The 22,820-nt window shown below is 61.7% G+C and overlaps 1 protein-coding gene across 2 annotated transcripts; it reads right to left on the reverse strand.

Moving 5' to 3' along the window:
- Window positions 1-1,798: 1,798 nt before the first annotated feature.
- Window positions 1,799-21,744, reverse strand: SP1 (Sp1 transcription factor). Of its 2 annotated transcripts, none has more exons than XM_067314225.1 (6): window positions 21,732-21,744; window positions 20,040-20,134; window positions 17,821-19,315; window positions 4,222-4,390; window positions 3,448-3,647; window positions 1,799-2,778 (listed from the first exon to the last, which is right to left on the reverse strand). In XM_067314225.1, exons 1-6 carry the CDS (start codon window positions 21,736-21,738, stop codon window positions 2,459-2,461), a joined length of 2,286 nt encoding a protein of 761 aa, XP_067170326.1. In that variant the 5' UTR covers window positions 21,739-21,744; the 3' UTR covers window positions 1,799-2,458. The 2 variants fall into 2 exon arrangements, with proteins under 2 accessions (XP_067170326.1, XP_067170327.1); XM_067314226.1 differs by lacking the exon at window positions 21,732-21,744 and adding an exon at window positions 21,227-21,257.
- Window positions 21,745-22,820: the final 1,076 nt, after the last annotated feature.

A 22,820-nucleotide genomic window follows, 5' to 3' on the forward strand; every position in this document is an offset into this window, starting at 1 on the left:
CGGAGACCGCCCAGTCCAACGCCCTGCTCGAGCCGGGTCACCTCGAGCAGGTTGCGAGGAGCGTGTCCAGGCGGCTTTGGAACATCTCCGAGGACGGAGGCTCCGCCAGCTCTCTGAGCAACCTGCTCCAGGGATCTGCCACTCTCCCAGCCAACAAGCTTTTCCTTACGTTCGGGCGGAACGCCTCTCGCCCTGGCGCCGTCCTCTCTACGCCCTCCCTTCCGCCGCTCAAATGCCTTGAGAAGATCCGTCCTCGGTCTCCTCCGGGCTGAGCAGGCCCAGCTCTCCCAACCTTTCCTCCTACGGGAGATGCTCCAGTCCCTTGACCATCTCAGCAGCCCTTGGCTGGACTCGCTCCAGCAGCTCCATCTCTCTCATACTGGGAGGCCAGCGCTGGACCCAGCGCTCCAGGCGACCGGAGGGGCAGGATCGCCTCCCTCGACCTGCCGGCAACGCTGTTCCCACCTCCAAACTAGGCTCCGTTCAGACACCCGAGAGGAGCGCCAGGTATTTCCGCCACCAACGGTGCCTGCTCTGCTTTTCAGCTGCCCCGGCGGCGTTTCGGATCTAACCTGTCCGTACGTCTCGCCCGCGGCCACCTTTCCGACAGGGCGCTCTCGCCTCCGGCTCAGCCCCGCTTCCGCCTCGTCTCACCCCAACATTTCTGCTTGGAAACAAAAGAGATTTAACGGAAGAGCTCAAGAACCCCCCGTCCCCTCCGTGCCGAGGAGCGGGGCAGCTTTCGACGGGTGTTTCGGAGGTGCCCTGCACCGTCGCCTTATCTCGGAGACTAAATAAAGCCGCCCCGCGCGCTCTGCCCGCCGGAGACACCGATGAAATTCCCCGCCGGCGCCCCGGAGCGGAGCCGAGCGCCTCCCGGCCTCCCCGCGGGCAGGGAGCCTCTCGCCTGTTTACAGCCGGAGGCGGGAGGGGAAAGGGCAGATATTGTCTTGCGACCGGAGCAGGAAGAGGACGGTGGGGGAGGAAAAAAAAGGAAGAGGCCGGAGCTGCCTAGAAGCGCTCCGAGGCTTCTCCCGGCCCCTCGGCCGGGTGGGAAAAGCTGTGCCCTGAAAAGAAGAGGAGTTCTCCCCGATTTCCAACACCCGTTTTTTGTTTTTTGTGGTTTTTTTTTACAAGCCTGGCAGAAGCGCGATGCCTCGGAGCCGGAAGAGCCGAGTACAGTAGTGTTGGAAGAATAAAAAAATATATAAACCCCTGCGAGGTGACACCCCGAGCTCGAGCCGAGGGCCGCCGCTTCGCCCCGCTGCACGGGCAACCCCGCGCGTCGCTTTTCCGCCTCCGGTCAGACCCGCGGCGGCCAGTGACCTCTCCAAGGCGGAAAAGTAACCCCCGTCTAGCCGAGCAGCTGGCGAGGCGCTGATCTTCTTCTTCGGATTATTATTAAGACCAAGGAGGGCGGAAGAAGTTTGCCCGAGGCCTCGGAGGACCTCGCAAGCCGTCTGCCGCCGTGCCCCGGGTCTCCCAGCGCGCCGGGTCCCAGACCCGCTGGTGAACAGCTCGAGTGAACCTGCACAAAATCCTTTACAAATCGATTCCACATGTACAGCTTACGCTCAGCCCGCGAGAGCGAGGAGTAAGAAGAAAAAAAAAAAAAGCCGGAGGGAAAAGGGATCTTCCCAAAGAAGACCGCTTAAAATAAAGAGCAAAAGTCCGGTGAAGGGCAGGGAGAGGGCAGCTGTTTTACAACGGGAGGGGGGGGGGAAAAAAAAAGCAAAACCTCACCCAAATAATTAAAAAGAAATGAAAGAACAACCTAAAAGCAAAGCGTACAAAAAAAGACTTGGGTTTTGTTGGTTTTTTTTGTTGTTGTTGTTGTTTAAAGGTTACAATGTAAAATGTAATATAGCATCTGAACGACAGCTCGGGCACCGTCCGAACTGCCGCAGAGGGTCAACCTGTTCCAAGATAAGGCATCAAAGAGACCAAGGCCATGGTCGCAGCAAAATCTCTCCTCTCTCAAATGAACACATTTTATATTTTTATATATATAATAATAATATAGAATCTTTTTTTCTGTTTTTCCTCTTTTTTTTGTTTTTTTCTTTTTTTTTTTTTGCTAAAAAGTATTTCAATGATCATATACATTTACCAAGGCATGATGGCATCGAAGGCTAGCTACGGAGGGGCAGACGGATCTCGGGGAGGGAGTGGAGGAAAGGGATGGGGCAGGAAAAATAATAATAATAGGGTGAAGCCGAAATTAAAAAATATATATATATAGCTCTGGCCTTCGTGTGTGGTCACCGGGCCCCGGAGGTCGGACAGCTCAAGGAGGGCTGCGATCCCAGGTGAGAGGAGCTGGACTTTAGTGCTGGAGGGCGACACGGACGCCGCCCTCGCGGTGAAACAGCTCCCAGCTCCGTCTCCGCTCGCCTCTCGGCCCCGCGCCGCCCGGCGCCGCCGTGTCGCCCGCGGCGCCCGCGTCCCGCTTCGCCCCTCAGAACCCGTTGCCGCTGATGTTGATGGACTGGAGGTCGGCCACCTGCATGACGTTGATGCCGCTGCTGGCCAGGCGGGCGATGCCCTCAGGGCAGATGGCTTCCATGGCCACCATGTTGGCGGCGATGAGGGCCGAGGGCGTGGGCCCGCCGTTGCCCTCGCCGGAGGCCCCCGTGTCCATGGGGACGGCGGAGACGTTCATGGCCACGTTGTTGGCCGTGCCTCCCTTCTTGTTCTGGTGGGTCTTGATGTGCTTGGAGAGGTGGTCGCTCCGCATGAAGCGTTTGGGGCACTCGGGGCAGGCGAATTTCTTCTCTCCTGGAAGCCGAGAGGGAGAGAGGGGTGAGGCGGAGGCTGGGCCGGGTCCCTGGCAGCGCCACGCTCTCCCGGGATAGAAATACGATGAGGGACCCCGGGGAAAAAAAAACAGCTACCGGTACCGTATGGCTGAAATTCAGCGTTACAGGCAAAGCGGCTCCGCCATCCGGCGGCTGCCGATCCCATCTTGCCCACGAGCCGCCCTCCCTTTGCGCCCAAAAGCATCCGATCCCGTGGGATTTACGGACAGGGAGGGATTCGACTGCGCTTTTGCCACCTTGATGCCCGTGGAAAAGCAGAAAGGATTTCCCCAGCACCAAATTTATCCCAGGTGCCATTTGATCGCTGTCTCGCATGGCACCAGGCCCAGCTTATCGCCCTGACCCGACCAGAGCCACCTGGATCGCATTTAGACGCTCCCGGGCTTTATACGGCAACAGCAAAGGGCGAGGAAAGCCAGGCAGAGCTGTTCCCCCTTTGCTGGGGGCTGGAAATCCTAGAAAGGATTTCCGCTGCGTGGGATTTCCGCAGATCTGTCGTTGCTCTGTACGGCAGGTGGTGCTAAAACATCCCAGCGTGCCCGCGAGCGCCGCGGCACGGGGGCTGGGAAGGTCGGAGGCCGACGGCGGCCCGCTCTGTACCCCAACCCTCGCCAGCTCCAGGCCCTACCTGTGTGCGTGCGCTTGTGCCGCTGCAGCTCATCGCTCCGGGTGAAGCGTTTCCCGCACAGGATCCAGGAGCACACGAAGGGTCTCTCTCCGGTGTGCCACCGCAGGTGAGCCCGGAGGTGCGAGGTTTTGCCATACACCTTCCCGCAGCCTGGGATGTGGCAGATGTGTTGCTTTTTTTTACCTGGATCCCCAGAGCTCCTGAAAGAGTCCAAGAGAGAGCGTTAAAACAGCCCCGAAAGCACCTCTGTGCTCCAGGCCACCAGAGGTGGGGAGAACGTCTCCGAACGAGGCACCTCGCTCGCTGGTGTTCCCATGCTCCCGTCGCCGCTGAGCCACGGAGGCCAAAACCCGTGCCTCCCCGTCTGCCAACCCAGAGAGCGCCGCCGGCCAGCCACCTCGCTGCAATTCAGGGGATAAATAGCTGCTTTTGGACAGCTAAAGGGTTCCTTGGAGGAAGTAACGCTCCCAACGGCATCACCGACAGGGAGGAAGGCTCCAAACGACCCAAAGAAAGGGGAGGAAGCGAGGTTGCCGCTCCCAGCCCAAGGTGCGTCCTCAAACGCAGCCCTTTGCCAGGCAGTAAAACGCTCCACCCGAACGCTTGCTCCTCTCCGGAGCCGGCCGAGGTGGAGGATGGAGGCGGCACAGGGAGATGCCCGCCAGCGACGGCCGTGCTCAGGTTGAAACGCAGGCCCAGGCCGCCGGGATCTTGGGGATCGGAGGTGCTCGGGGAGCCCGGCATGGCCGGATTCCCCCCGCGGAGCAGCCTTACCTTCCCTCGCTGTCTTTGCAGTAGGGGCAGGTACACGCTTCCCTCCGCACTTTCCGGCCTTGCTGGGGCTGCGGATCTGGGCTGGTCTCTCCTTCTTCCACAGCTGTATTCTCATCTCCAAGCCCGTCTCCGCTCGTGCCATGAAGGCCCAGCTGAGCACCGTGGTCGCCTAGAAGGAAACACGGAGGTTAGTCCGGGCTCCGGCAGCAATCCCAAGCAGCAGAAAGGAAACGAGAAGGGGAGGGAGGTCTGGCAGCACGGACACGACTCAGCTCTCCGCGTGATTACCCCCGTATCGCGTGACGTAGCGGCAACAGGCGGACGTGCCTCCCGGCTCCCACCGGAGCCGAGTGAGAGCATCGCCGACCATCTGGCGAGCCAAGCTGAGCCGCAAGGTTTTAGCTTGCATCGATTCCTGCGAATCCTTCCCCTGCGTTTTCCAGGCAGCTGCAAAGCCGGGAGGGTCTCGGACAAACCTTTTGCTTTGACAGCTTGATTGAGCTGTAGGAAGTTATTACTTCCAGCCTTCTCCTTCTGCGGGGCCACCTCCCATGAAGCGGTGCGTTTCCGAACCCCGGCAATCGCCCGCCAGGCTTTTTCCTAGGGATCGCTGGGTCTTTGCCTGCCCTCCACGGCCCCCCACCAAAGAGAGGGGTCCCCCCAGCTCCCACGCATCGGGCTGCATCCACGGATTCGCGTCTAAAGCAGAGGTGAGAGCCGCGTCTCTCGAGAAAAACAGACTGCCGACGTCACTACAGCCACCTGCCAACTATTTCAGCTATTTCAGTTAAACCTAGCACAGAAAACAGAGCAAAAAATGTAAACCGAGCAGCGCTGGCCGGCTCGAAGCAGTGTCAGTGATAAAGCAAGCATCAAAACATCGCGGAGGGAAACCCGGGCTCGGAATCACGTTTTGCTACCGACTTCAGCGAGGCCGGAGTTTCACCCGTTCCCACGTTCTGCTTTCCAAACAGCAAGGGCTGTTTTCTCTCTCTCTCTCTCTCCTCTTGCCCGGTGCTCCGAGGCTGTCGGCCTTCACGCGGGGCCTCGCGGCTGCGCCGAGCCGCATCCTGCTAAGCGGGAGCGGGTGCCTGTTGCCGGTAAAGCAACGTCGTCGCAAGGTCTCCAGCCGCATGAAACGCATCTGCCCGCGCTTCGGGTAAAGGCATAATCTGGATCGAGCAGGAGGAAGATATCCGTCCAACCTCGGCGGTTTGTTCCTAAACTCTCGGCAGCTGTAGCCGAGCGTTGGCTCACCCCACCGCGGAAAGGGCTGCACCGCCGTCCGCAGGCGGAGAGCGGAAAGCACCTGGAGACGGCCGTAATGCCGGCAGAGTCCCAAACACGCAGCTCCTAGAGACGCTCCGCACAGATCAAACACCAGCCGGGACCAGAAGGCACCAAAACAGACCCCGGATTAAGGAGAAAAGCTCAGCTCCGGCTCCCAGAAGTTCCCGTCACAACGGGAACGCTTCCAGCACTTCCGTACCCGGTTCAAACCGCAGCCAGCACAGGGCACCCAGCTGCGGGAGCAGGACAGGCAGCACAGCTGGATCCGGCACAGCTCCACCGGGGCGAATTCAGGGATCGGTCCCTGAGAAATCTCACACCGCGGGATCTGCTGCCCAGAGGAAAAACGGGAGAGCTGCAGAGGCTGCGACTGCTTCCCGGCTCCCCGGACTCACCCCTTTCGCTCAGCCCAGTACGATTTTAGAGGCAGAGGAGGGAGGGCAGCCGCTAGAGGCATCTCTCAGCCTTCCTTGCTGGAAGAGGGCTCGTTTTTCCATTACGAACCTGCTTTTCGGGGCAGCACCGAGAGAAACAGAGACACCAGGAAATCAGATCGGCGCTCCCGCGCCAACACCAGAAACGTTCCGGTTTTCAACGTACCTTCTTTGTTTTTTTTTACTTTGCAACCCCTCCTTCTCCCTCGGTTTCTGGGCTGAGCGGGCCAGGTTTCCCTTTACGAAATGCAACTTTCATTTAAAACCGATTAAAGCAACCGTGCAGGAGCCGATCCACAGAGCACACGGAAACCCTCCTGCCAAACCCCCCCCCCCCCAAAAAAAGGCAGCGATAAATAAAGCGGGCTGCAAGACCGGAGCTGTTTGTAGCGTCTATCAGCAAAGATATTATCGGCGGGCGCTCGCTGGTTAATTACTGCGATTACAGAAAGGGATATATATAAAGTTGAAAAATCATCTGGCGCTGCTCAGGGAACACATTCCCGCTCTCTCTCTCGAGGAGCAATTCCCAATTATAAAAACCATAGGAATTACAGGGTAGCGCTGACAAGCTCTCAAACGCGGGCAAACATAAAACATTCATAACGGGGGGGGGTGGAAGGGGTAGGAAGTTTTTAAGCCTATCAGTTTTCATTCCCATTTTATTGCTCTCCGCGTACGCTGCCGTCTAATTGCTTCTCCAATAAGCCCATCCACACTTCACAAGTGTTTTATTTCCCTTCAAGCTCCGCTGCTTGATTATTTTCATGCCGAAAAGCCGTAACGGGTGCCGAGACGGCAGCCTGCGTAATCTCTTTTCAGCTGCGATTAACATATGCCAATAGGGCTAACGACGGCTTTAGAGTCGAGCCGCTTCCGTCGGATGGGGCACGGAGCCCCGGCGGAGCCGGAAGGGCCCCGGCGTATTTGCAGCGCTGCAGGGCGCGTTCGGAGCCGAAAACGCACCTCTTTCCTACCGACTTTCTTGCAAGCGGCTAGCGATCAGGCAGGGCAGAGATCACGACGTGAACACGCGGGGCTGAGATACAACGCGAGCAAACACCCGCGCGCCATCGTCCCCAACGGCTAGGCCACACTCTGCCACGCTTTGCCCAAAATCCTCTCACGCCGCTAAGAAATGAGGCTGCATCTGGCCGAGTCCTCCCTGAAAATACCCATCTGGAGGCTTTCCTGGTGCCGGCCATCAGCAGCTGCCTCGGTTGGCTCCAACGAAGATGAATTAATCGGGAAAGACCCGCAAGACCAAGCGTCAGCCCTGCAAAAAGGCCGCGCTGGAGGCAACGTGCCACGTTTCCTTGGCCGGTCCCCACGCAAACAGGCTGGATGGGGCCACCAGGACGTTCACAGTCTCCTCCGGACAAGGCAATTCGGTTACACCACGAGGCCCAAGCGTCCGGCGACTCAGCGGAGGGACTGCCATCGCCGTCCACCTCCGAAATACGCTCCGTCTGCACTTGGGTCTTTGGCCAGTGGGGACGTGGCCGTCAGGAATCTGCCCTCGCCGTGCCCAGATGGTCGTGGCTGTCGTGGGTGCGCGGCCGGCCGGTCTCAGCTCCTCCTGGGGACGCCGTGGTGCCCTGGATGATGCTTATTCACCCCAAATCGTACAGGACAGTGAAAAGGATTCAGTCCATCTTCTTTCTCTGGTATCTGGAAGACGGTGCTTAATTAAGGAGCGCAAACGTTCCAAGGCTTCCGATTTCCACGCATGTGGCCCAGCTGCCGGCGTCCAGGCCCTGCAGGGACAAGTACCTTCAGCGAACGAGGGAAGTTTGCCTTAAAAACCTGTTTTTTCGGGTAACTGGTTCGAGGCAGGGGGCGACGCACGGAGCATCTGCGGAAGAGGTGGCAGCGCCGAAGGCGGCTAAACTCGCCTCGGCCTGCAGCGTCCGTCGGCCGCGTCCTGGGCCTTCTTCCCGCAGCCGGGAGGGAGTTTCACAACGGTGAGATAGCAAGAGGGGGGGATGACGAAGAGTTTCTGGCACCGGCCGCCTTCCCAAGGACTCATCCGTGCTCGGCGGCTTTGCTTTTACCAGCAGGTGTCAGTGGTGCCCTGAGGAAGCTCAGCAGAGGAGCCAGGGCAGGGTCCCAAGCTCGGATAAGAACAAAAGCCACCAGACCTAGATCTCCGGCGAGCTCGAGGACCAGCGAAGGGCCGCGATGGCGGAGAGCTTTTCCGTGCCGCTGCAAAAGGCTCGCGTGTCCACTGTGGGATTTGTGCGCGCAGGCGGGCCACGCTCCAAACGAGAACCGTTGTCTTCTTCTCGCGTCCGTCTGGTGCTGGCAAGTGGTCCAGCTCCAATCTCGCTCCTCTGGGCCACGGCGTCGACACGAGCTCTGCGGTCCCGAGCAGGGTGACTCAAAAAGCCAGGCTTGAAATTTAGGGTGGGCTGCTCTGCCCCCCATCCGCACGAGGGGAGAGGGTCCGGTTTGACCGGGAAGGGGCAGCGCTGCCAAGCCGAGTCCTTTGTCTCCTAGGATTGAGGAACCCAAAGCATCGAAGGAAAAGCTGGAAGAGCCGCAATCCAGGAAACGAGCCCTGACTCACCCGCTCGCCCCGTTTCAGTCTACGTCACGGGGGACACGGCTCCGCCGCAGAGCGATGAGTCGCCGGGCGCCGCCGGAGAGCGAGCCGGGATGTTTTCCGCGTGACGGCGAGACGCTTCCCTCTGCTCGGTCACAGGCCGGAGGGGCCACGCTCACGTGCCCTCGTCCTGTGTCCCGGCCTTGAAGGGTGACGCCTGGCCCGCGGCAACCGACGGTCCCCTTCGGTCCGCACGGAGGCAGGAGGCAACGCCGACGGCCTGCGGATTTGAGCCACTTCAATCTTCTCCCCGCTCCGCCGGTTGCCGTAGGGGCCTTTCTCGAACCTAGCAAAAGATCTGCCCTGGAATAAGGGCAAAATAATCTCTCCAAAGCAAACCCCAGGGCCCAAACCACTTCCCGCTGGGTGTCCGGGAGCCTGGCAGATGCCGGGGAGCGGGGTGGCCGTGCGGGGTCAGCTCCGCTCGCCCGCTCCGGGTATAACCCCAACCTCTTCTCCGAGGGGGAGAGGAAGTGGCAGCGCGCTCAGGCCGAGTCACGGCTGAAAGCGGCTGCAGACACCACCCGTGACGCACACCAGGACCGGCGGGTTCGGTTTTGGGATGGGCCGGCTGCCGTTCGAACCGCAGCGGGCAGCTCCGGAGCGCTGTCAACGTAACGACCGCAGCGGCAAAGGCCGCCTCTGCCCTGGGAAGCGCCGCCGGCACGGCGCTTGTGCCGGGACGCCAAACTCGAGACAAATATCGTTTGCAATCCGGTTCCAGCGGCCCGGCCGGATCGGGCAGTTTAGCAACGCTGGGTAGGAGGAAGGGAATTGTTTCCTGCTAGTATTTCGCTAGCGGGGTCTCTCGCGCGGCCACAGCCGAGCGTAACGCGCTCCGGCCGCTATCTCCGCTTTCACTTCTAACCCAGAGATCCCAGCAATGGCCTCTTTTATCAGGACGAGCGGAGCCGGCGCTGGGAGGGCCGCCCAGGCTCACCGTATCAGCGAACGTCGCGGGACGAGTCCTGCCAGTCCCTAAACAAGAGCCCTTAAAAACGGGGCTCTCGGCGCCTCCTCCGTCACCCCTTCCCCAGCCCCGACGGCGCGCGGCAAGAAACGGAAAATAAGAGCCCGAGTTCGTCTCTCCAAAGGAGACGCGATCCCTAGTCGCGTTCGCAGTCTTGGCCGGACCCTCCTGTACCTAGTCAGCAACATTCCTGCGCTCCCCGCAACGTTTAGCAATTTTAGGACAAAACCTTTTCAGTTCCCCCCCCTCCCTCCCAGCTCTTGCAACATATGTTTACAGTCTAAAACCAGCATGGAGGGAACCTGGATGTTTTTCAAGCTTTGTAAGCCAGCGACGACAGCTTGCGTTACAGCTACAGATTAGAGATTTCCCTATCGCGTATGCGCCATCCCGGGAGAACTGTTGTAAAAAGAAAGGAGAAGACACACGCGCGCTCCCCAAATTATGTCCGAGTGCTTGGGAGGGGGAGAATCCAGCCCCGACTTCTTGGAACCGCTTCAATCTTCAAACATGCAAAGCCTACGCAGCGTTTTATAGCCTGTTGGCATGTCATACGGAAGGGGGGGGGGAAAAAACACCCAAATCTTCCTTCTGGTAATCTATGGCTTGCATCTAATTAAGGTATAAATAAATTACAGCAAGAGAAGACAGATCTTGTATGTACACGCTTCATTCTTCACATATCAGGACGCGCCGAAGTCTCCAGAATATTGCAATTTCAGGAGAAAACTTGGCGGAGAGAAACCAGCTGGATAATTTATGTGTATTATCTCCACTAATATAGATTACTTATAAGACTAAAGCTTTTGTGAAGGCTGCCAAGTCCCTGGTCCACGCTCAGGTCACTGACGTACTGAAAAAATATATTAATAGCAGCACAAGGCTTTTTTTTTCCTCTTTTCTCTCCTTAGAAAACCCCGGGGAGCAAACAGTAAAGACGGACTTGCCTGCAAAGGCAGGTGGCACAGGCAGGAGCGGGGCCTCGCCACCGGCGAACGGGAAGCGACTCCGCTTCGCTGCGCCTCACGCCTGCATCCGCTTCACCTTCGCTGCAGCCGGGTCTCTCCGCCAGTCCGCGGCCGGAGCCGGGCGATCGTCCGCTGCGGATGCCGAACAGGCTAAACGGCCTTGTTCCCGCTTCCGGAGACGTAGCTGCAAGCCAAAGGGCCCCCACGCGCACGCATGCACGCGGCCTCCATCGCCGATCCATCGGAGCGGACGCTGGCATGGGCAGACACTATCGCAAGGGTTGCAAATGCCAAGAAAGCACCGCCAGGCTTAAAAATAAATCCACTTGGCAAACCTCATGCGACAGCACGGAAGAAAAAGGTGCCAGTTAGAGCCACCGGTCCAAAATGATGGGGAACAGCGGGGAGAGAGAGACACCTGGGCAGGTAGGGAGGGAGGGAGGTTTGGGCAAAACAAACCCGACCAAACAGGAGAGGAACCTGGTGGGCAGCGGCGTAGGAAAGCAGGAGGAACCGGAGCCCCTGCTCTGCCGGCACAGGATGGGGGAACTGACCTCGCGGAAGAGGGGGAGTAATTTGCCAGTCTCACGGTAAAAGACCAAAGGCCCGGAGAGTCTTGGCTCGTGGCGCCCGCGAAGACAAGGTGGCTCTTGTCTTCTAGCTGCTCGTCGGAGGAAAAACGCTTGGGTTTAGTAGTTTTATTTAGCGAGCTAAAACGAGGTGCGAAATGCCCCGTGGATCCAAGACGGGAGCATTTTGAGATCCACCCCAGCTGACCTCGGAAGAGGGGAAACAGACTCGATGTTCATTCGCAGGGAGGACGGGGAAGAAACGGTTTCTTGTGCAAACTCGGCAAGACTGGCAGCTGCGCTTCTGCGCAGGCAAGAGAGGAAGAAGGGGGTAAATTGTCACCCGGTGGAGCATGTGCGCGCCTGAGAAAGCAACGTCAGCCTCCAGATGAGCCGGAGAGAGGCTAAGAGGCAACAGGAAGCTTTTAAGACTCAAAGAACGGCCAGCAAAAAAAACCCCGAGCGACACGTAAGCCGCAGGGCTCCCCGAACCTCTCGGCGGATCTCAACGCGCTTATTCGCGGCGGGCGACAGACGGCAGGCAAGCGCCTGCAAAAAAAAAAAAACAAAAAAAAACAACTCAAACCTTTCTAACTCGCGATAATTTAACAGTTCTCCCCATTTCCTCCTCCTCTTTTTTTTTGGCAGAGAGTCGGGAAGCCCAGGGTGGCAGCGCAAAGCTTTGTCTAGCTGGTGTTCATTGCTTTCCCCAAAATACTCCGCCGCCAGTCGCTCCAGACAGATCAAAGACAATTAAACTGCGCTTGCTGCACAAAGGAACAAAGTACGTTTTTGTAACGCCGGCCCCTCGATTTTTATCTCGTTTGATTTCCTCGCTAATTTGCAAAATGAGTTAATCTGCAGTGGAAGTCATTCATGTAAATTAGCCAAGCTCGATCTTAATAACTCTTCTGAGTTACGGGCAGCGGAGCAGGGAACACATGGCACTCGGCTATATAAGATGGTGCAGTTTCGAAGTCAGACTGCAGCACGCTGAGTAATTGTATTTTAATCTGGAGCTTAATGACTTGAAAAGCCACACGGCAAGTTCTGCGATATCCTTTAATTGTTGGAAGTTTCTGTGCGTCACATCAAATTACACTTCCTCTAGAGGGGAGAAAAATAAGTGCGTGCAGAGCCGTCGGATCAAGCGCTCCCCTCCGCCCAGCTCTGCTGGCTGCGCGGGAAGCCGGTCGCGTCCATCCAGCCCCCCCGTTGCACACAGCGACGCCGGGACACGCAGGGGGGGTAGGAAGTCACCCGGTACGATTTGCAAAAATCTCTGACCCCCCCGGACACACTAAATGCCTTTGGCATGCCGCAAACTGAAACACAGATCCACGACCAGACAACGGGAACCGGCACTTGAGAAGCCGGTGCTCCAGGGAGGAGCCGGTGCTCCGGGAAGGAGCCGTGCTGAAAACACCGCGCGATAGGCTCGACCCGGGATCCAGCCGCTGCAAAGGGGCGATAAAGACGGCTCTGCTCGGAGGGGCGAGGAAGAGGCAGGGCCGAGGCCCGCTCGGATAAAAGGAAGGCGAAGATTAGGCCGAGCCCGAGCAGCCAAACCGGCGAGACAGTCCAGAGCCGCGCGAGGGAGGGAAAACGCTTCCGCCACGAGTCACGGGACGCTCGCGCCGAGCCCCGAACCGGTCCGACCGGCGCGGCTGCCAACGGAGGCCGCGGGGAGGAGCGGGGCCGGTCGCGAGGGGCTGCGCGGGGCAAAGCCTCCGGTTTACACGTGCTGGCGACGGCACGACGTTAGCGCCGCCGCTCCGGCTGCTTCGGAGGCGCGACGCTCCCTGCTTTCAAGACCTGCTTCCTATTACCGAGGTTTTAAAAGCGGGTGCGAAAACGGCTCCGGGCCGAAGGCGGCCCTGCGAGACGAAGCCGTCCCGTAGCTCCGAATCGGGATCGCTCTCTTCTCCCCCAAAAGCAGCACGGAGCTCTCCGGGTGCGCGCGCTGCTTCAATAAAACACCCTCTTTATTACGGTACAGAGAGAGGTCAGCCAAGGAAGCCAGGGGGAGCATTTAAAGTCCAGCCCAGCTAAGCTTCAGAGGAGGAAATTTCACAATACGATTATTTTCTGAAGTGATGTCATGGGCGTAGCGAAACAAACAGCCGCGGCGCGCTACGGCGAGATCCTGCCGGGGCTTGCTGGCCCGAGAGCGACTCCGATCCCCCCCCTCCGCGGCCGATGCCATGCGGATGCCTCATCCAGGCCTGCCACAAAGCTCCCCTTAAAAACAGAAAACCGGAGACAATCGGGTCTTTGTGTCCGTACCCCGATGGCTGGGAGCAACCCTCGAAGGACAAAATCGCGGCGCAGAGCTCGGGGACGGGTTCGGCAAGCGGATTTCAAGGGGTTACTTCCCCCCGCGAGGGTTTTTTGTTTTCCTTTTAAAGGATATCCTCGCTCCGTCCGACTGCTTGATTCGACCACGAGCTTTCGTCCCAACGACACACCGAGCCCTGAAACGGAGCCGGTCCTGCCATAATGCCCCAGGGGGGCTGGTGGAGGCAATATCTCGGGCTCGAACGCGGCTGAGCAACGCGACGCAGGGGCACAGGGGGTTTCGGGGTGGGGGAGCGCTCACCGGCCTGGGATCCGGCACCTTCGGCTGGCCGGGCTGGTCCCGCCGCCGTCCCAGGACGCGATCCCTCAGACGGAGCGAGGGCGGACAAGCAGGCTCCCCGTGCTCGCTGGGAGGAGGAGAAACATCCGCCCGCTTGGATCCCCCCCGGCGCCAACGGGGACAAAGCGGCATTCTCACCGGCACGAGCGAACCGAAAAGGCAGCGGATTCTCTTAGCGGGGACGTGGCGCATGAACGATCCCAAAGTCCCGCTTCTCCGGTTCGGACCCACATCCCCAGAGGAGCTCGCGTGGGGGGCACAGAGGAGAGCTGGCACGTGGTCCTGAAAGCAAAACCCTTCCCCACTGCACCCTCCCCAGGGCCGGGATAAACCCTCTTTTAGCGCTGTTTCGCACTATACAAGGGCTTCGCACAAGGCTTTAATCCCGGTCCCGGCCTACCGGGAAGCCGTTACCGGTAGCCTATGTACCTAGCACACACCGGGGCCGAGCAGGGCTCTGTCTCCAAGGCAAGGAGCACTAAGCAGAGGGGTTTTGCCAGGGCCTGGAGCGCGGCAGGGTCAGGCACGCGGGGCCGAGCCGCTCTGCAGGCAAACGACACGGGCACGGAGCTGAAAAGCCCCTCTCTCCTCCTCCTCCTCCTCCTCCTCTTCTTCCTCCTCCGCAGCGCTCGGCCAAAAGGGGAAGAGAAACCGCGGCGTCGCCAGCTTCTCGAAATCGCCCCCGCTCCGACTGCCGCCGGGCCTGTGCAGCTGCGCGAGACCCCGCGGAGGAGGGTGGGCGGGCGCCGGAGCGGTGCCACGTCCACCCCCTCGCTTCGCGCCGGTGACAGCGAGCGCCGGAGCTGGGCGACGCCACGGGAGCGCTCGGCTAAACCCCCCCTTTTCCTCGGCCCCCAGGGAGCCCTGCTGCCTGCTCGTGCATCCGCCCCGGCCCGATCCGTGGGCCCCGGCGGCGCTGCCAGCCAAGGAATGTCCCCCCCGCCCCCCTCGCCCGGCTGGCTCTGCAGCATGCCTCCCCCTCGCCGCAGAGCCTGCTGCGAGGCCTGTTCGCCCGCATACCAGCCCCGTTCGGTCACGGACCTTCCTACGTCTTGCCACGGGGGCTAATTTACCGGCCGGCTAACGCCGAGGCGGCGGCGAGGGCCTGCAAAGCGAGCGGGATGCCAGCAACTAATTAACTCCGCCACGGGCAGAACGAAGTTCGCAAAGGGAGCCGGCCTCTGCCCCGCTCGTGAAAAACACCACGCCGATGTTAGGAGCCCTAAAAGGCTTTTTGCGAGGTCGTTTTCTCCAGGGGGTTGCTCCCCTCCCCAGTATGCAAAAAAGAAACTGAAAAGCAGAAATCTCATCGGCAGCTCGGCCCAGCCGCGCAGAGAGGCCGAAAGCCAGGAAAGCCGCAGCCCGGAGGAGTCCCCGGCCCGCCAACGAGGGGAACGGCGCGGAGAGGGGTTGGGGCAGGAGACACGTGCTTCCCGCAGCAAAGCCGGGACACCGGAGCGGCCATCAGCTCCGAAGGAAGCGGAGCTCAGCCGCGCGATTCCGGGCTCCTCCGAACCCTCCGAGGCGCGGGCAAGCCCTTCTCCAGCCCTGCGACACGTGGCGAAGCCTAAGGGGCCCGGAGGCCGCGGCGTGCCTTCGCCCGGCTGCCGCCCTCCCCTCCTGACCCAACCTCGGCGAGGTTTTGTTTTCCATTCGCCTCCCTCTGCAGCAGAAGGGCTTTTGCAGATCGAAAAAACCCTCCCAAGTCGCAGCCTCGAGCACTAAGCGAGCAGAGAAGAGCCGAAGAGGAGGCTCACGGTGGGAAATTTTTGACCGCTTGAACGATAGGTGGGGTCGGGGACAAACCGCTTGCTTCTTCCGCGGCCATCAGAGAGGGGAGACCAGAAGAGGGGCGAGTTTGCAGCCCCCTCCCCAGCACCAGCGCTGCCTACCGGCTCGCTCAGCGAGGCGACCGGGACGTGGAGCCAGCCCAGGCGGACGGCGATGCACCTACGCAAGGTCTGGCTGGCGTTTTCCGACTGGAAACAGGCTTTCTGCTGGCCGCGGAGGCCCGGAGAGACCCATCGCAACATTAAGACCGGCAAATCTAGAGAATAACCTCATCTAACCTAGAGTTAACCCATCCAAATTGCCCTGGACGGCCCGGAGCCGGGGCAGAGAGCAGATCGGGGCTTTCTGTCCCAGCCACGGCCTTTCTGATCTACTCCGGGGAGCCCTAAAACCCGCCGTACTGTATCGTGGAGCCGTGATCTCAGTGGGTCCCTGAAAGCGCTTTGAAACCTGAAACCTGCACCGCAAACGTCTACTCGGTTTTTTCAAACTTTGCAACGTCAAAGCCCCACGCGAATGTCACATCCTCAGAGCTCAGGAGCAGCGAGACTCGCGGCCGCGGCTCTCAGCGCCTCGGCCAGAATCAGACGGCAAATTCGTCGCTGCAGATCAAGAGCTAAACACGCTGCTGAGCTAAAAAAAAAAAAGGGGAAAAAAAAGGAGGGCGCTTTTAAGCACGGAGCGGGCGATGGGTGGTCTCTGGAGCGTTCCTCCCCGCCCCACCTCCAAGGGCAGAGCCACACGCAAATACAGGAACTAGGAGTCGCCCATGCGTTTCTCTGCACGTTCTCCTCCTCCTCCTCGGCGCTTTCAAAACAAGCACGCCGAGCGGCCCAACCGTGGGCAGCTCCGTGCCGGGACCCGGAGGCTGCAGGCCAGCAGGGTCCGAGTGAATCCGAGCACTCGAAGACCAAAGAGACCCACCGGCACCCACGCTTTCCCCATATAAAAGAGATGACGCACTGTCAATTGCCCTCCTGGTTTGGAAATGAATCCGCTCGAGCGGTCTCGCAGCTCAGGGCAATCCAAGGACCTGCTTTAGGCGGAGAGATCAGGCTAATCCTGTCTGTAATAAACCCGCGGACTACTGCAAGCCACGCTGCTGTAGCAACGGCCCAAAATACTGCTGCAAAACAACTCCGAGCGAGCGGCCTCCTTTTCTCGCGAGAAGGAAGCGCGAGTTGGATTGAGCAACAGCTTTGCTGCCTCTCAGCTGTGACTAAATCTAGCAACTGCCTTTTCAGCCGGAGCCAGAACAAAAGTCAAACACTGGAAAAAAAAAAACAACAAGCGGAGTTCCTTTTCAGCACTGATTTCTTTCACGGCAGCAGCTCGCAACCCTCTCTCTCGCTCTGCCTCTCAAAAGCAGGCACGGCATTTCCCAGCGGAAGCCGAGCGGCCTCAACGCCGCCTTTGGACGCGTCCCCCAGGCTGGCGGGAGCGTTTGGGAGACGACAGAATCGATTCGGGGGGGGGGGGGGATAGTCGGGGGGTGCTCGGCGCTGGCCGCAGGCCCGTCATGGGCACGATGAGATCACAGCGTCCCTCAGCAGCACCCAATTTTAGGCTAAATATATACTTAAAGAGCCCGTTCTTCTGCCGCTGCAAGGAAATTCCCCAGGGCTTTTTGTTTGTTTGTTTTCTCGGAGGAGGCGGGGAAGAGAGAGGGGTTGAAGCTGTTTCTGCCTTTTCCTGTATCTTAAAAGGCTGCGACTCTTCCTGTCGGTTCCTGCAGTTGAGTAGATGATCCGGACTCGGCGCCAGCTACCCTGCCCACCCCATCGCGACTGAGCTACGCCGCCGCCGAGATCCCCGCGCGGGCGCCAGGGCAGGGCAGCGGCGTCACACAAAACCACACTTCGCTTTCTACTTAGCCCCGCTTTCAGCATTGCTTATCTTCCCACTTCTCCCTCGCCCTTTCTCTCTGCCCGTCTCCCTCTTTCCCTGTTCGCAGGTGTCTCCTCTGATTCTGTCGCGCCCCTAATTCCCAAGCAATCAGCCACAAAAGAGTTAATTAGATCAGCAACTCCCCAAAGCGAGTTTCAGTGTCTTCTGGAAATTAGCAGAGGCTTAGCGCTTCCTTCCCAGGGCAAGCAGAAGAGCTGGGCCGCTTGCCAGCTCGAGTCCGCATCGATTACACCCTCCCCTAGTCCTCGCGCGGATACGCAAACGCTTCGAACCCCGCAGAGTCCGAACGGCGCCTCGCGCGCAGCAAACGCAAAGCCTGCGGCCCGCAGGCCGGACGTTGCTGCTCTAACGGGACTAAAGCGACGTGCTTTGGTCCTAAACTTCCTCCGCCCAGCTACCAAAAGGGACCGAGCCAAAATGACTTACCAGCGGTGTTCGCTATGGCCAGCGGCAGCCCTTGCAGCTGATGCACCTGGATCCCAGACGCTCCCAAGGCACTGAGGTTTATAGTCTGGAGGCCTGGCATGGAGGAGAGCTGAGCGGCGTTGACCGTGACGGTGCCGCTGGGGAGGGAGGCGATGGGGGTGAGCGTGGTGCTGGTGCTGCCTGTCTGCCCCAGTGACACTCCCTGCATGGGGGCCAAGGTGATTGTCTGGGCTTGGGGGTTTTGCACCTGAAGGTTTTGGAGCTGGATGGTTTGCCAGCTCACTTGCCCGTTCGGCCCCACCGTGGGCGTTCGGATGATGATGGGCCCGGAGTTGGGCACCGCCTGGAGCTGCAGGTTCTGCAAGGCGTCTTGGGAGATGGCTTGAGTGGCAAAGGTCTGGCCAGAGAGCGGGGCGGTCTGGAGGGCTTGGATGGTCTGCCCTCCTTGGACTAGCTGAGGTTGGATCAGGATCTGCTGCTGCTGCTGCGACTGCTGACTCTGATCCCCCTCTTTCTGCTGCCCCGGCTGCAAGGCCACCCCAGAAACCTGGCTCTGCAGAGAGTCCGAATTCTGGACACTGCCGACCCTCTGAGGCGTCTGCGCCTGGACATTTGTTCCCACGGTCGCGCTGCTGGAAAAATTCATGATGCCCATGTTACTGGTGGTGGTGGTGGTGGAGTAGCTGTTGGCGTTGGTAAAAAAGGAGCCAGAACTAGCGTGAGATGTGGCCATGTTGGAGGAGCTGATGGCAGCGCCCGAGGTGGCCGGCTGGGAGCTGCTGTCCGGAGAGCCGGAGCTGCTCAGAGTGACCGTCTGAGACGTGGGGGCCAGGCTAGCCGCCACGCTGTTGACCGGCAGCAAGGTGATGTTGCCGTTCAGAGCCACGGGGACGTTGGCCACGTACTGGGTTTGCCCTGAGAGGGTGTTGTTGGCTAAGCCCACGCCCTGGATGGGGACAGCCTGCTGCAGCAGGTTTGGCATGGCGATGAGGTTACCCGTCCCGCCTCGGCTCGTGATGATCTGCTGGTTCGTGCCGGGGATGATCTGCAGCTGGCCAGAGGCATCTTGCTGCACATTGACTTGGGCAGGGGTGGTGGCAAACTGGAGCTGCTGCCCGTCAATGGTCTGGAACTGGGGAATGACCTGGTACTGGATATTTGGGATAACGCCCGGCAGGCCCGTCAGCACCTGCTGGTTCTGCAGGTTGGAGGCGGCCGTGACCACGTACTGCCCCGCGCTCACGGGCCGGCTTTTCGACGAGTCGCTGCCGTTGCTGCCGTTGGCGCCCTGCTCCTTGGAAGGAGTCGGCGTGCTGGAGCCGGTGGATATGATCTGCCAACCGTTGGCAGACTGGGCGATCTGAGCGGCAGCGGCCGTGAGGTCCAGCTCGCCGCTCCCGCCTTGCTGGCCCTGGGAGCTGTTGGAGTTCTCGTTGGGAGACTCGATCCTGCTGCAGGTGGCTGCCAGCAGAGCCAGCGGGGAAGGCTGGGACTCCTGGGAAGGAGAGGAGGAGTTAGAGACGCAGGAGGCGGCCCAGTGGGCAGGCCGGAAAAAAGAAAAAATGAAAAAAAAAAGAGAAGCCAGGGAGGAGCGTACTTGGAAAAGATAAACACTCCTTCCTGAGAAAACCCACCCACAGCCGGAAAAATACAACTGCCAGACACAGGGCTGTCAGGCCGGGACAGACTGAACTGAACCCACAGAGAAAAACCCTCCGGCAAGGAGGAAAGAGGAGGGAGTTTGCACGTAAAACCCAAAGAGAGACATCTCTTCCACCCCAAAGCGAGTGAATCTCCTTGCAGCACCATAGGAGAACAACTCCTAGGAAGTACAGTTGTTTCTGGGCACCCGGATCAGGAAAAGGGCCGGTCGGGGCCGTGGCAGCTACTTGGAACTGGGGCGAATGTCATATTTTCGAGAGCGCCATGCGCAGCTGGGGGAGGAGGGGAAACACGCTCTGGGCCGGCACTCCCCGCTCAACACGTTCCAGCAGGGCGTTTGGCAGCACGACGCTCCCCCGTCACTCGCTCGCCCTCTCTTCCTTTCCCCGGGCAGAGGAGCCCGCGCAACGCTCGGCCGTGCCAAACAAACACCTCGGCGCGGCTCCCCGCCCCGGCCCTGGACTTTGCTCCGAGGTCGGCAAGCGCCCAGGGCGAGCGGAGCCGGGAGGCCGCCGGGTTCGGGCTGTTCCTCACACCTCCTCTCTCCCTGCACTCACCTGGCCCTCCCCACCGCCTCCGCTGCTGGTGCTGCTGGCATCTCCTTCGCCCTTCTCGGGCTTCACTGCAGCCATCTCCTCGGGACTCTCTTGGTCTGTGCGGGCAGGAAGCAACAGTCGGAGTTAAAACACATTTCTGGGCAGAGCGATGGGGAGGAAGAGGAACACGAGGACGCGAGGGGGGTTATGGGGCTGGAAAAGCAGGAGATTGGGGCAGGGAGAAGTGAAGGCGCTCCGGCAGGGCACTTCCGGGAGGACCGAACGCCGCTCCGGCACCAGCGAGAAGGGGCCGGGAAGCGGAGGGAACTGCCAAAGGGGAGTTGGCACCGGGACAGGCGGAGGAGGAACAGGCCGTGCTCCAGGCCCCAGCTCCTCCCCGCCGGCTCGGGACACTCCCTGGCCCCTCGGTCCTCCTCGGGCCTCCCCTTCGCCTTCCCTGCCGGCCTGGGAGCACACCTCCCGCCCGGGCTCTCCCGGAGCCCCGCGGATCCACCCACCCCGAGGCCTTCTCCCTGCCCTGCCCAGGGGTTTTCCCTAGCAGATCCAGCCCACCGGCTTCCCCAGGGATCCCCGGCTCGACAGGCCCCGTCCAGGCTAGGATTCCCCTGTCCACGCTCCCCGTGAGCCCACTGCCCGGGGGGGGGGGGGGGGGGGGGGGCTCTGCCTCCCTGCTAAAATCCCTCTCCTCCTGCATCCCCCCCCCACGCAGCCCTTCACAATCCTCCACAAAACCTTCCCCCCCCCCGCCAAAACCGCTCACCCTCAAGGAGCTGGGGCCTGTGCCCCCCCCCTCCGCCAAACACCCCTTGCCGGGTCCCCTGCAGACCCCCCCCAGGTTGTTCCCAGGGTCTTTCCCCCCCCCCTTCTCCGACAGCTCCTTCCCCGGAAACACCCAATACAGCTTCTCGCCCGGCCCCGCGGGCCTTCTCCCCGCAGCTCTGCTCCGCTCCAGGCTCCCCCCGTCCTTGCGCGTCTCCCCCCACCCCACGGATTCCACCCCCCCCCCGCCCAGCCCACGGTCCCCCTCCCTGTAGCTCTCCCTCACCCCACGGCTGGCTCCTTCCTCCCCCCCACGTCCCCCCCCCCAGTGCATCCGCCCTCGCACGGCTCCCCCCTCGCAAACACCCACCCCCCCCGGCGATACCCCTGCATCGGTGCCCCCCCGCCCGCCCCCGCCCCGGGCCTACCCCTCTCGCCGCGGTGCCCCCAGGCCCGGCACCGTCACCGGGCCCCCCCCGGGGCCTTCTCCGTGATCCCCTTCCTCACATCGCCTCCCCCCCCCCCCCGTGACCCTCTCCTCACACCGGGCCTTCCCCGTGACTCCCCCCCTCCCCCACACCGCCCTCCTCCCCGGTTCCGGGGGGGGGGTGCCCCCTCCCGCCGGCCTCGGCGGCAGCCCCCCCCCTCCCCGGCGGCGGGGAGGGGAGGGCACGGCAGAGCGGCCGCCGGCCCCCGCCCGGCCGCCCTCCCCGCGGGTCCCTCCCCCGAGGCCTTCCCCCCTCCCCCGGGTCCCTCCCCCGGCAGGTCCCCCCGGCGCGGCTCGGCGGGGCCCGGCCCGGCGCGGCCCGGCCCGGCGCGGGGCGGGGCCGCCGCTGGCCCCTCCGAGCGGGCGTGTGTGTGTGCGTGTGTGTGTGTGTGTGTCCGCGCGCCCCTCGCCCCCCCCCCCCGCCGGCGCGGTGGGCCCGTCCTTACCGCTCATGGTGGCCGGGGGGGGGGGGCGAGCCCAAGCGGCGGCGGGGCGGGGGGGAGGAGGGGCGGGCGCGCCCGGCTCGCTGACGAGGCGGCCTAACCCCGCCGGTGACCGCCAAGGGGCTGCCGAGGGAGGGAGCCGCGCGCCGCGGCCCCGGCCCCGCGGCCCGCCCCCCGCCGCGCCGCCCGCCAATGGGGCGCCGCCGCGGGCGGGCGAGTGGCGGGCGGCGCGGCCAATGGGGAGCGAGGGCGGGCCGGCGGCGGGGGGAGGGGGCGCTGCGCCGCGCCGCCCCCGCGGCCCCGCCCCGTGGGGGAGGGGGGGCGCCGCGGGCGGCGGCCAATGGGGGCGCGGGAGGGCGCTGGCGGCCGCGGGAGGGGAGGGGGGGGGCTGGCGTGAGGGGCGGCCAATCAGCGCCCGCGCGGGCTCCCAGGGAAACCCCGTATGGGAGCGGCCAAGGCGGCGTGAGCCGCGGCGGGATGGGCGCTCGCCGCGGCCAATGGGCGGCGACCCAGCGCGGGAGGCGGGGCGGAGGCCTGACTGGCGTGAGGAGCCGCCAACCGGCCTTCAGGCAGCCGCGCAGCCCGCGCGGCTGGGGAAGGCGGGCTCGGAAACTGACGGGCAGACTGCCCAATCCGAGGCCGGATGGGTCGGCCGGAGAGGGGCTGCGCGCCAATGAGAACGACGATCCGTCTCAAACTGCCCAATGGGCGCCGGGAGGAGGCGGGTTGAGCCGCCGGGCTGCGCCCTTGGAGGGACGGCTTGGCGGCGCCGGGAATGTGGCGGAAAAGGCGCCATTTTGGCTCTGGCTCCGCCCTGGCCACAGCCGCCGCCTTGCTCTTAGCAAGGAGCCCCCGGGCCCGGGCGGCCGCCTCCGGGGCGGCCACGGCGTCACGATAACCGGGGCCATGTCACGACAGCACCACCATTCCCTCCAGTTACATTCTCCCGTCACAACACTGCACATGAACCCTCCTCACAGTGTGTCCGCGGGGGGACCCTGTCAGGGCAGCACGTCCCCGGGGTCCCGTCACGATGGCAGGCCCCTGACTCCCTGTCGCAACAGGGCCTGTCATGGCAGCTGGGTGCCATCC

The sequence above is a fragment of the Apteryx mantelli genome, chromosome 33 (assembly GCF_036417845.1).
Source record: "Apteryx mantelli isolate bAptMan1 chromosome 33, bAptMan1.hap1, whole genome shotgun sequence".
In the NCBI taxonomy this organism is placed as follows: domain Eukaryota; kingdom Metazoa; phylum Chordata; class Aves; order Apterygiformes; family Apterygidae; genus Apteryx; species Apteryx mantelli.